Raw genomic sequence first — 12,745 nt, forward strand, 5'->3', positions numbered from 1 at the left:
AATGTCCTCATGAACAAAAATGAAGAATAATTAACACAATATCTCTCGAAACAAGTTCAGGAATCCTCTCATGAAGATCTTCAATTGATGAAAATCATTTTTCTGGAGAATTTCATAGATTCACATCATATTTTTAGTAGGCTTTCTGTTGTTTCTATGAATGATTGGTTGAATAGGTTAGTGGTGTTTTTGCTTTCTGGATTAAACCATCACAATTTAATTTCACTACTTTAGTAGTGTCATTTCTGTAATGCGCTCGATGGTTTCTGAGTTACAGACATATGAAAATATCGTTTTTTGCAAAATTCCGTAGGGATCGTATCACTAGAAACTGAAAAAAAATCCAATAGATGGGTGGGTGGGACAGTTTTGAATTGAATGAGCTCCTGACTTAAGATCAGCGCTCTTCTCATTTTATGGGTATAGGCATATCGGAAATAAGATAGAAAAGCTTAAGAAATTCGAGATTTCTTGCTTTTACAGAAACACAAATGTAAACAAATGTACAGGGTACAGGGTGGGCAAAATTCGTTGTCTACTGAGGGGATTTCGAGAACTATAAGAGCTATAAGAATATAGATGATACATTTCCCATCTCTTTTTTAAAAAAACAAAGAATGTTGAAAACCGTAGCCTTCTACGAATCTTCGTTTTTGAGTTACTATTAAAAATTGATATTTTGACGATTTCGAAAAGTTCTCATAACTTGAAACTTGAACTTTCTTAAGCACTTCTATGAGTCTACGAGTTCTATGCGTGAAATCTACGGAGGAAAGACTCAAAAATAAAAAATTCAATAATATTTTGCATTGCATTTTCGCCTAATGATTCGAAATGAAAAAATATTTCGAGCTCGTCAGTGAATTCTACGTGAAAAAGTGCCTATAGAAGGTTCAACTTTCCGATCTGTAACTTCAAAGACAAAAAAGTTATGAGAACTTTTCGAAATCGTCAAAATCTAATTTTTTGCTAATAACTCAAAAACGAAGAATCGTAGGAAGCTACGGTTTCTTTGCTGAATGTGTCATTGCGTTTTCTTCTAGCTCTTATAGTTCTCGAGATCCCATCAGTAGACAACGAATTTTGCCCTACTTGTACGTCAGTCGACAGTTCAACCAAACTGACAAAAGTGAGGTTAGTATTTCATGGAAGGAATGTGACTAAATATAACTAGTATGAAAAATATGGTTATCACTTTCTGTTATGTATTGATAATACGTAGAAAAGATACAAGAAATGGAGTACTAGATCTTACCTAATATTTAGACATTCCTTAGAGAAGGTATAATCTCAAATATTTCTGAAAAAGAAGTTTTGACGTGTGTTATACGAGAAACGAGCGTTTGACATATTTTATCTGAATAGCTCCAATCTGGAAGTGAAATGAATCTTTTCTATAATTAGTGAGAATAGACAAGTTCTGCGAGGTGCAAAGTTGATAACTCAATAATTGCTGCTATTCATCCCTAATCTTTCAGTTCATTAGCGTTTATCTATAATCTGATATGATAAGCCTTCAAACTTGATGTAATCATCCACATTCGGACTTCTCAGATGAAAACTTAATTATACCTATGTCTCAAAATATTAACCAGTGAAATCCGTCTTTTTACGATTGAAAAGATCTTTTTCAAACTGATAGAGTTGAAATCTGGTCTATACGGGGTGTTCCTGAATTGAACGTACAAACGAAAAGGGGAGATTCCTTAAGTGAGTTTAAGAAAAAAAAGTCCCATAAACATGGGTCGCAAACTTTTCGTTTTCGAGATACAGAGTGTTGAAGATCAGGAAAATTTCCATAAAAACTGACACTGAATTCGCATTCACCACAGATTACAAACTGGCCTTCCTATCATAGTTACGAGAATTTCGAGAGAATCGTTCAAAATTTTTTTTCTCGAAATCGTTGGTAGATACGACAAAACTACAAGAGACCGAAAAGTTTAGTATAAGAACAAAGCTTCTTTTTACATTTTTTCAAATTAACAGTTGCTCACCAGAAAAACGTTCTGCAGAAGAACAAGTGGCAGTGTTCCAGAAAAAATATCACCCTGTTGATCTTCTATCGAAATTGCCATGTCACGTGGTGAGAACTCTAAAATGTAATATCTATGCCAAATTTCAGTTGAATATCTTGTGAAGTGTAGATACTATGAGAAAAAAACTTGAAAAAAATTCAAACTTCAACGCACTCTGTATCTCGAAAACGAAACGTTTGCGACCCCATGTTTTTGGGACTTTTTTTCTTAAACTGACTTAAGGAATCTCCCCTTTTCGTTTGTACGTTCAATTTAGGAACACCCTGTATAGGGTAGGCAAGTTATCGCTGGCCAAATTCCACATATATACTCCATTCACTTTTATTTTAGCACTCGGTTGGCCATGGAAATTTGACACATTTCACTCCGTATAGTACGAAAATGTGGGGTTATGACGATTGTCAAAACATTTTTGTGTTATAAATCAGCGCTATGTTGTCCGTTCTACTTGAAAGACTCAGTAATTACGCATTTCACCACAATGTGGTCGAATTGAAGTTTGTACAAAGTGATTGAAGGCAGTTATTTGCATGGAAAATATAAGAGATCAGTATAATATCATAATATGCACTATCTCGAGGAGTTAATGTTGGTTTTTTTTTAACTTAAGTTTGAATTCGTTACATCAGTTCTTCAACAAAAATCATCTTGCATCAATAGAAGTAAAAGGAATTAAAGGAAGTTTCAGGTCAAGAGGAATTTCACATGAATAAACAATTAACAGGACAACTGGCTCGTATTTGTGGCTGTTTATCTGAATACTTTGATATAATAATAATAATAATCATGTATTTATTGGTATATTAAGACATTTACAATGTACAGGACAAGTCGAATGGAAAATAGAAAAATCATTTTCGGGAACATTTTTACGATGACATTAATCGAAAATCCTGTAGTACCTTTCGCATTAATCCACCAAAACATAAAATTCTCAATTGCCACCACTTTTTTGGGTCTCCCAATAGAAGGAAATTCTTTGTCATCCTATTCATTCACAATATTTCAGATTGTAGAAACATTCAGCTGAAATATTTATATTCGGATGAAACATTATATAAATTCACTTACAATGAATATGTTCGCTACCGTCTGACGTATTGTGGATTTTAGTCAATCAGGGTATACCTAACTGTTTGAATGAGCGGACCTGAATTCTAAATAGCACTTCCTGAAACCCTGTGTTCTCTTTTTTCAATCACTTTCAATATTAATTGATATTAGTTGCGGCAACGGCGTTATGACATTAACGACATTTCATGAGTACCAATCTTACTCCGTTCTAGTTACAAAAACTTGAGAGAATTATTTCATGGCCAACCGAGAGCTAAAATAAATGTGAATGGAGTATACACGAATATACAACAAAAAAGTTCCTAAAGAGTCCAGTTATCTTCCGTCGTGAAGCTATTCAGATTCTAATAAATATTTTGTAACACAATTTTTCACCCAAAACAAGGCATATCATGAAAACTACATTCTCAATCAAAATTCATTGTAGCTCATTCGTTTCGCATATAAAATGAGGTTAGAAATCAATACACAACAAATTTTCTCAGGAAAGCTTCTCGCTACTTTATCACGTTGCATTATAACAAATACAACTGAATATGAAGTCTATTCAATTAACTTAAGACAGGATAATTGTGAGAAATTAAAACCTTTTGAGAGAGTGAATTTCAATTTGTTAGCGTTTCTGTGTAAATATAATTGAATAAACCTCTGATTATATCTGAGGAAGAATAGAGTTCTGTATAAGTCTGGAATGAAATTAATATTTCCTCAACCAATCTCACAGTGAAAACGAATCCAACATGGAAAACATATAGGTACCATGTGTGCTCGTTGAAAAGCTCACGGAAAATGGAAATCCTCGATAATCTTTGTTTTTCTTATTGTGGTTATCAGAAGAAACAAAAAAGTCTTTTGTGAAGAATATGAAATTAATAGTTTCTCAACCAATAACTTAAAATGGCACTGAAACTCGTAAATTGATTTCCGGTAATAAAAATGAACAGTTTTCTCAAACTCATTGGCCCATACATATACCATTTGGAAAGCTCACTTAAAATGAAATCCTAGCATAATTTTGATCTTTTTGAATTAGTTATCGCAGATTTATTGTGCTGGGGAAGAATATTTACTCAATATGAAAATGTCAATTCGCATGAATACAAGGTGATTAAAAAACAACGTATGTTAAGATATTTATTCTTACTATGGGGGTCGTGTCATGAAAAATGTTGAAAAACACTGTTCTAATAAATTCGTAATTCTCACAATGGGCTTTCCTTACTCAATATCATTTATGAAATATTTTTCAATGGAGAAAAAACGCGAAGCAGTAATTCACACGGAATTTCCAGGAAATGGGGACTTTTCGTGCGACTTTACGCAATCTCGGCCATCTAGGCATGCTTTTCGAATAAAGCCACAGCTCTCAGTTCAACTTAACGTGAATCCAATCAGTACCAAATGAAAATTCGTTCAAGAAGGTCGGTTTGGTCCGTCTAAAACATGAGTGTTTGTTGCTGTTTCATGGAATTGTCATAGTCTAAACACGGAGTGAGTTGAAAATAATAATTATTTCAAAAGTTTCCTATGAAAATTTTCTCAACTTCCTGAATTCATGAATGGATTGAAAAAAATTACATTCACGTCATTTTTTCTACCAGCTCGTACCTCTAATGGACGAGTTCAGAAACGTTTGCCAACCTTGTGAATATTCGACTAAACTCTTACAATGGAAACGTATTTTTTCGAAATTATATTTGTGCCATTCTGTTGCTTCGAGCATTTTACAATCCTTGGAAAGAGCTGGCGCTCAAATCCAAGTGATATGGAATAAAATTTATATTTCGCAAGGTTTTCTGGCTGTAGTGCATGTGTGCACCATTTACTGGAATATTTTTTGGAAGTTTTATTGGTAAATTTTTTTTATCAGTCTTTCTTTCTACTCAGCATCGCAGTATTCTCTGAAGGACTGTTACTTATTTGTTTTTATAGAACGAAAATATTCACGATTGTATCAAAGATGATTAAAAGCCACCAATTCAAAAAATTGAATAGTGTATAGAGTTTTGAGCATATGAAACACCATCATTATATTTGGAGACGATAAGGTATTTCATTATTGTCTTACCTCATTTTTTAGACTTCATTTCATTTATCATTGGCCACATGCAATAATAAATTAATATTATTTTTGAAAGCCTCTGTTTTGTCTACCAAAACTCCTTATTTTCGGTCCCCCTTGTACATAAGCGTCCGTAGACAACTATGATTGACTTCCTTATTCAACATAAGAATAATGGGATCCTACTTACACCTTCCACATCAGTCCAACACTCACGGAATCGCATCTAACTTGTTCCTACAACAAATAGTTACGTCCGAGCTTCGAGGTTGGTTAGTGCAAGTGGAATGATAGGTGGAGTATTTTCAATGACGGTAAAGTGTCCTTCGGGGTAGAATATTTTCAATTCAGTGAAGATGCGAAAGATTGAACTTCGTACTTAAATCACCTGAAATACAAGTGATAAATTGTGTGACGTCTGACGTCGGAATTTAACGAGTGATACCATAGAAAATCATTTCTCAAATGTTGAGGGTATGTGTATTTGATCCATCCCTTTCAGGATTGACATGATTTAAAATATAATCTTTTCGATTATCCTCTCAGTCCCTAAAGCCCGCTCGAAATTCTTTTTCTCTTACCATATATTTCCACCAGTTTGTTCAAACAATAAAGTTGTTGATAACTAAGAATTGTTGGAAATCAAAAATCCAATTTTACACTCACCGTTCGAAAAATTTCATAAATGTCTGAAAAAATGTATTGTATGTATGAAAGTATTATTCGAGTATTTTGTTGAATATTACTGTTTCAAAGTTATTTCAATTAGGTAGCGTAGATTCGGGTGACTTGGAACGATTGTTAAATTCAACTTGTCATATTTTCAAAACAGTGACCTATTTTCATCTGAAAAAGAGGTTCGAATATGCTTAATGACTCAGACTATTTATTAGGATATATACCAGGCTCTCGACCAGGCTTCAGAATTCGGATACAAATTTTGAAAAAATTAAAATATACTTGCCCCAAGGCACCCACCGATTTGGGAGGCTTGGGACACAAGTTAAAATCTATGGATTTCTCAACTCTCAAATGAAATAGGTGACTTGGGACGGTGTATAGTTTTGAAAAATTAGAATTTGTGAGGAAATTAAATGATAAAACACTATTACAGCGAAAGTAAATATATTGCAACTCAAATATAAAAAAACTAAACAAAACAAGGGATCTTTGATTTCTTTCATTCTTTGGAGATTTTTTTGTGGAAATAACGTAAATATTAATATCCTGCGAAAAATCGGCATATTTCCTGCTGCCAATGCGTTGCTTGTATCTATTCGGCATTGTCCCAAGTCACCCTATGAAACAACAAAATAAATGAATGAGATCCGTGTTTGATTTGTAAACAACCTTGTTTTATGACATATCTAATATCATAATATCCTACGTATCCAGAAAAAAAAATTACAAATGCACAAAGTGAAACACTTGTACAGGACACTAGAAAGAATAAGAGCTATAAAAAGACGCGCTTTTACTCTCCTGAACTCGTTAATTTTTCCTGTCAATTCAAACGTTCTGGTCACAGCAAACTCAACAGGAATTAATTGTTAAACTTACCGAAAAGACGCTACACAATCTTATAAGTTTGTCCCTTCACTGATAAATGGTAAGAAACAAAGAAAACTGCAAGGGGGGTAATTGTCCCAAGTTACAGGACTGTTCCAAGTCACCCGAATCTACCGGTAGTCCCAATTTGTAGAGATGGCAGTCGAGTAGGGTAGTAATTTTTCAGAAATTCAAAAAATGCCTATTATCCGCTCAAAAAGTGATATTCTTATTGAGGTTTTTCGGTCATAACCTGGTCTACTAACAGTTCCAATATTGTACAAGTTTTATCTTATACCCTGTATAAAAAAGAAATATTGTTATGATTTATGATTAAATAATGCAAAATGGGAACGAGAACACAATTTAAGAATTGAAGAAAATAAATTCAAAATGTTACCTACTCCTAATTCTAATTCCCAACTAAATTTGTACAACATACTGTTGAGACTTTTTTCAAATTGTTCAGGCCTAGATTTCTATTTCGATTTTGAATCCTGTTTTAGGATTTCTCCTATTTTTTTTGTGATTTTTTTTGGGTTTTATAATATGGTGATGGTTGAGGTACAGATCGAGTGAGTTGGGAAATAATATAAAATTGCAGACTCTTGTGAAAATGTTCTTTTCTAGTATTTTTGTATTATATTACCATTTTGTACCACTATTTTCATGTAGATCAGACAGTTAGAAGAAATACTGAAATAAGCAATAGAATTTCATCTTCGCATAGTAAACATTATTTTCATTCGCACTTTTCTTCCCTATTTTTCCACATGTTGAGGCCGGATACGTTGATTGATCTAATGATCGCATTGTTGAATGAGCCTCAACGAACTCGGCATGTTCGATTACGAAAAAATAAACATGAATCACTCGACGCTATTCTGGTTGTTCGGCAAGCTGTTAAAAAAACTGTCCGCTTATGTTTATCATTTCGCATAATTTATAAATATTGTAGATGAGTCACGTAGTCGTCGTCGAGAGAAATTTCATTCGATCGATTGTCAATTATTATTATTCCGGATGGATAAGGTTACTCGATTCGAAATGCTACGAATCAATTTATTATGACAATATGAGGCAATGTCCTATTTTATTTCTCCTCTCCCACATATTGGATTCTAAAGGTGGATTAAGCATGTGATATTGCATAAAGGTTTCCTGTTCGTGATTGATATGAATTGCAGTTTGGAAAGTTTTGACACTAGGTACTGGTGGATAGGCGTTCTTAAAATATACTCACTTCTTCGAATTTGCAGGGTCTTTTTCGAGTTGGTGGTTTTCTTTAAAAGCGGGTATATACAGGGTCTTTCACGAGGAAACTCACCCATATTTATACGGGAAACTACTGAACGTATTTTCATGAAATTCAGCACTTATAAGTATTTCACGATGCTGATGAAATCTAAAATATTTTCAAGGCATGAGCACCTCCGGTTTTTCCGGAAATGACGTCAACTTCCGTTTTTCAAATTAGAACACCATTTTTTTATTGCAGAAATAGATTCCTTAGAAAATTTCAAGTTATTTTGATGTAACATTTTTCTGTTTTGGTTGGAAAATTCTCTCTGAGCGGGAAAATTCGAAAACAAAATCGAAAATAGAGCTCCGCTGAAACAAGAATAACTTCGAGGTTTTTGGATGGAAAATTTTTATTTTTGGAATTTTTCAAGATGTAAGATTGATGTATCCACTTTGAAAATCGAAATCGCGATTCATGATACAGGGGGTGAAAAAATCGCTTTCAAAGTTAGGGATGACAAAATCGTGAAAAATCAATTTTTTCAAATTAGAACCCCATTTTTTTATGGCAGATATTGAATCTACGTTAAAAAATAATGTGAGTGTATGCCCTAAAGTGGATATTTTCTGAGTTATTCACAAAAAACTGTTTTTCGTCATGAATTTTCAGCTATTTCTTTTCCCTTCACGCCAAAAAGATGAAATTTTCAACTGTTATTTGAACCATGCTGTAGATTTTTCACCCCTTCTTGAAACCGACTCTGTATAGTAAAATAAACATAAGTAAGAGTTAATGTTTTCAAAACTCAAGAATTAGAGATGAGATTTGAGTACATATTTCCTAAATCTCTCTATATGACACAATTGAATGTGGTTATCGTTAATGGAATGTGAAGGTACTTGTTCTATTCTAGAAAATATAAAGAATTTTTATACGCGACATTTTGGACATATTTTTCAGTTGTTTCTTCGGAAAGTGACAGAAAAGAAATCAATTTCAATTGACAAAAAATAATAAGCAAGCTTAAAGCAAGCCTCCACATCATTCGTAGATTGAAAATACGTAAAACACTCAATGATATTAATCTCTGGTGTCGATATGAGAACTTTTCAAGAAAAAATCTTGGCAGTTTTTTATAACATCCGAAATGCTATCTAATTCGAAAGATAACCACAAGGTGTTATAGTAAAAGCTTCTTCTTTCATCCTTTACAATGATAGTAAAAACTGAGCATTATGTTCAAGAACAAGCACAAAACCTCATAACCTACTCGAATTTTTTTGAAAGCACATGACTGACGTATCTGAATTATTTTCACGATACGTTTTGTACCTCTCAGTTTGGTACAAGTCCAGAAATCCTTCTAATGAGGTGGAATGTTTAAGCCTTCTTATGATGCATCAGACAATAGTTCGTCAAAGTATATGCAGGATGAAATTAATCGTTTTCTCTTATCAACCAGGATATATTCACAACTAACCTATACCGGTTCCATGGATTAAAACAATATTGCTTCATCATCAAGTACCCGAATTTGAATTGATTGAAGCGTAACAAAATTCACGCTTTACACCCATGTCATGGCAATCAATGTCTTTCGTATACGACCTCGAAAAATTGAATAGCAAACTTCCAGAGAGGTAAATTGACTTCATTAAAGATGAAAACCCATGGTTTTTTTAAGGCTAAAGTAAAAAAGTCCAACGTTCTTGATATTTTATACTGAGCCATATATACAGTGTGGTCAAACGAGAACTTAACACCTTGATTTTCTGGCTTCTAAATGAAAATGTGGAAAATCGCTCAGACCCGTCAATTTCTGTGGGACAACTTTTCCTCTCTTTGCATCCCCCTTTTGCAACACCCTGACGGGGATGAGCACAACCTCTTGATTTTGAATAGGGATGAGGGGTGTTGCGATACCTCATGTTGGAGATCTTATCGAGTACTATCCGACCCTGAAATTTCGCTCCAAAATTTCCATCGAAAATCTTGGATTCAGGTGACCCCATAAAAAAAAATACTAGTTTTCGTGCCTATTCGTCTGTACTCAGCGAGTAAACCTTTTCCTGTCTGCCCTCCATTTGACATATACATATTCTACCGAAGTGTCTAATGAATAACTCGAATAAGTTTTCTAACAAACCACGGCCTTCTGTGTGTACGATTATTTCACAGAAAGAGGCAAAAAACTGGATAACAATAACTGGCATCTTTTTTTTGGGATTTTGCCAATGTGCTTCACTTTCTATTCATCTTGGCTTTCAATGATTAGATTAAGTGCAGTCGCATCTTTTCATACTCTGATTTACCATTTTAAAAACTCATTCACGATTCAATCAGTGACGTTTTACAATAGGTACCTATTGGTGGGCAGAAGGTGCGCGCAATATATTTATTCTAGAACTTCATGATTCACGATACTGATTTGGAAACAGCGCTTCTTCCGTAATTCCTCATTGACATTCTGCCATTCTGTTTCCTTTGGCGTTCTTAGAAATCACTTATTTCGGTCCTAATGATGTCAAAATATACTGGATTCATTGTGCGCATACTGCAGAATTTCTGCATTCGAATTGGTGATCTCATTTTGGGATCTATAAGTGACCAATAATTGTTAAGGTCACTGTTCGCTATTTATTCCTCCGTAAAGTTGGAGAATACACGCTAGCTTACTACACAACTCTTGGAAACAGGAAAATGCAGTCAATATGCATTTAGGTATAATGATATGAAAATATAAAAATCAGAATATGTTATAAATCCAAAATTTATATTAAAATTCGAATGATTGATGATTTTTCTCTTTCTTCCAGAAACATTCCCTAACGATAGTGGAGGGATTGCAAATACTTCATCCCCAGTAAATAAAAGGAGAGGATTCAGCGGGTAAGTAATCAAAGTTTTATTATGTTTATCAGTGCAGGAAAAAGAATACCTATATACCACCTAGGTATAGGTTTTTTGATAAACAGAACTTACTGAGGTTGTTCATTGAAAAGCATAAGGAATGCAAGATGTGTATTTCTAGTGCTGCCTGAGAAACTGGCAGCAAATGGCATTTCCTGTAGCTACCTATCGACCGTCATGATATCTAAAGAATGGTCGTAGGTACTGTTTTTTTCTGCAATGAATGTTTGAGTTCTGTATTCTCATGATGAACATCATGTCGAAAGTTGTTTTCTATCTTGAAACAGAGGTCCTAGCCCATTTACAGTGCACTTAGTAATGTTGGCAGCAGGGTCCTCCCAACATGCCATAGATTGGGAAATTCTCCCCATGGGTTATTAAATCAAATGAAAGTTCACCCTATAGTGTTTTAAATAGCATTTCTCGAGCACAGATTGGCAACAGGTCCCCTTAAATTGAGTCCTAAGACCCGTTTGCACCAAACGCACTTAGTGTTAAGTGTCCCTTAAAATAAACCCTTAACTTAAATTACGTTGCACCAACTGTTAAGTGACATTTAAATGGCTAAAGCTAGCCTTAAATTTAAGCGCTCCTGTAATGACCACTTAGGTATTCAAGGGCGGGATTCTAACCTAAAATAATTTGTTGAACTCATAAACTGTCTGCAGAACTGCTGTGGTTTTTCTAATAACGTCAAGTACCTTTTATTTGACAATCCATTTCATTATCAATAATAATGCTAATTCAGCAACAAAAAGTTGTCACTCTTTGATATTAATATAATAGTTTACTTGACACTGACTGACAGGACAATAAAGTTAGGTTAATGAAATGACAACGATCATCGGCAACCGGCCAACCAATGAAAAAGATTTGTTAGACTAGAATGAAGTTGCACCATAATAAAAAACTGAAATATCACTAGATATGAAAACTTAAGGGCCCCTTATTTAAGATTCTGTTAAGCCACAGTCGTGCAACTGACAATAAAATTAAGCGTCCATTAACTTTAAACTACGCTTAGTTAAGTACTCATTTTAAGGGGGATTGGTGCAAACGGGCCTAAGACAGAGAGGTTTGACTCTTAAATAAAATGGAAGAACGTTGGGCACTTACAAATCACAAAGAATTATGGTGTCTTGTTTATAAAATAACAGATGATGATTTTCACGAAGCCATCTTTGTTTCTCTAATCAACGTAACCGATCTGTTGTCCTTCATTATCTACGATGTTGCCAAATGGTGAAAAAAAACGATGTCCTTTAAATTTCAAATACCCATGTGTATTTCTCTCTTTTCAGAAGGTACCCACTTGCAATGAGTTTTTCAGGCAAAAGGTTGGAATCCTGTGTTTTCCGTGGCAGTAGTTGCCTTTCATCCAATAGAGCCGGTTTTTTTTTATTTGCTTTCTTCAACATTCAGCTCCTTTAACAGGATGAAGAAGTTCTGGGGATTTTATTGGAAAATAACCTTCAAAACGACTGATTCATATAATCTCAATGAGGCCTCAACTTCACCCCGATGGCATATATATTGATATGGCATATATGTTGATATAATACCGCCAAACGGGGTGAAGTGGATCAAAAATCGAGGTTTTTTAGCAATAAGACTCAAAGTATCAGTGCGAGAGGGCTGGCGTTTATAATATAGATTCTATGATCCTTTTGCTATCGATTGGCCTATTTACCAAAATTTTTGGCTGCACAGTTTGTGAAATTTTTTGAAGTGCGATCCACTTAACCTCGTACTTTGGGGTGAAGACTTTATTCTTTCTATGTAAAACTGAACATGTTTTTTCTCAAAACAAAATACAATAAACAACGAAAATAAATTTCTAACGAACATAAAAACAGTCTTTTGAATGAA

The 12,745-nt window shown here is 34.1% G+C and overlaps 1 protein-coding gene across 1 annotated transcript in view; it reads left to right on the forward strand.

Annotated features, from left to right (window-relative positions):
• LOC123322580 (kalirin) overlaps positions 1 to 12,745 on the forward strand; it is a 247,743-nt gene that overhangs the window by 195,354 nt on the left and 39,644 nt on the right. Inside the window, exon 21 of the mRNA XM_044910525.1 lies at positions 10,783 to 10,855. Within this exon, the coding sequence (XP_044766460.1) occupies positions 10,783 to 10,855 (73 nt within the window). The remainder of the gene's footprint in view (positions 1 to 10,782; positions 10,856 to 12,745) is intronic.

The sequence above is a fragment of the Coccinella septempunctata genome, chromosome 1, assembly GCF_907165205.1.
Source record: "Coccinella septempunctata chromosome 1, icCocSept1.1, whole genome shotgun sequence".
Classification (NCBI taxonomy): domain Eukaryota; kingdom Metazoa; phylum Arthropoda; class Insecta; order Coleoptera; family Coccinellidae; genus Coccinella; species Coccinella septempunctata.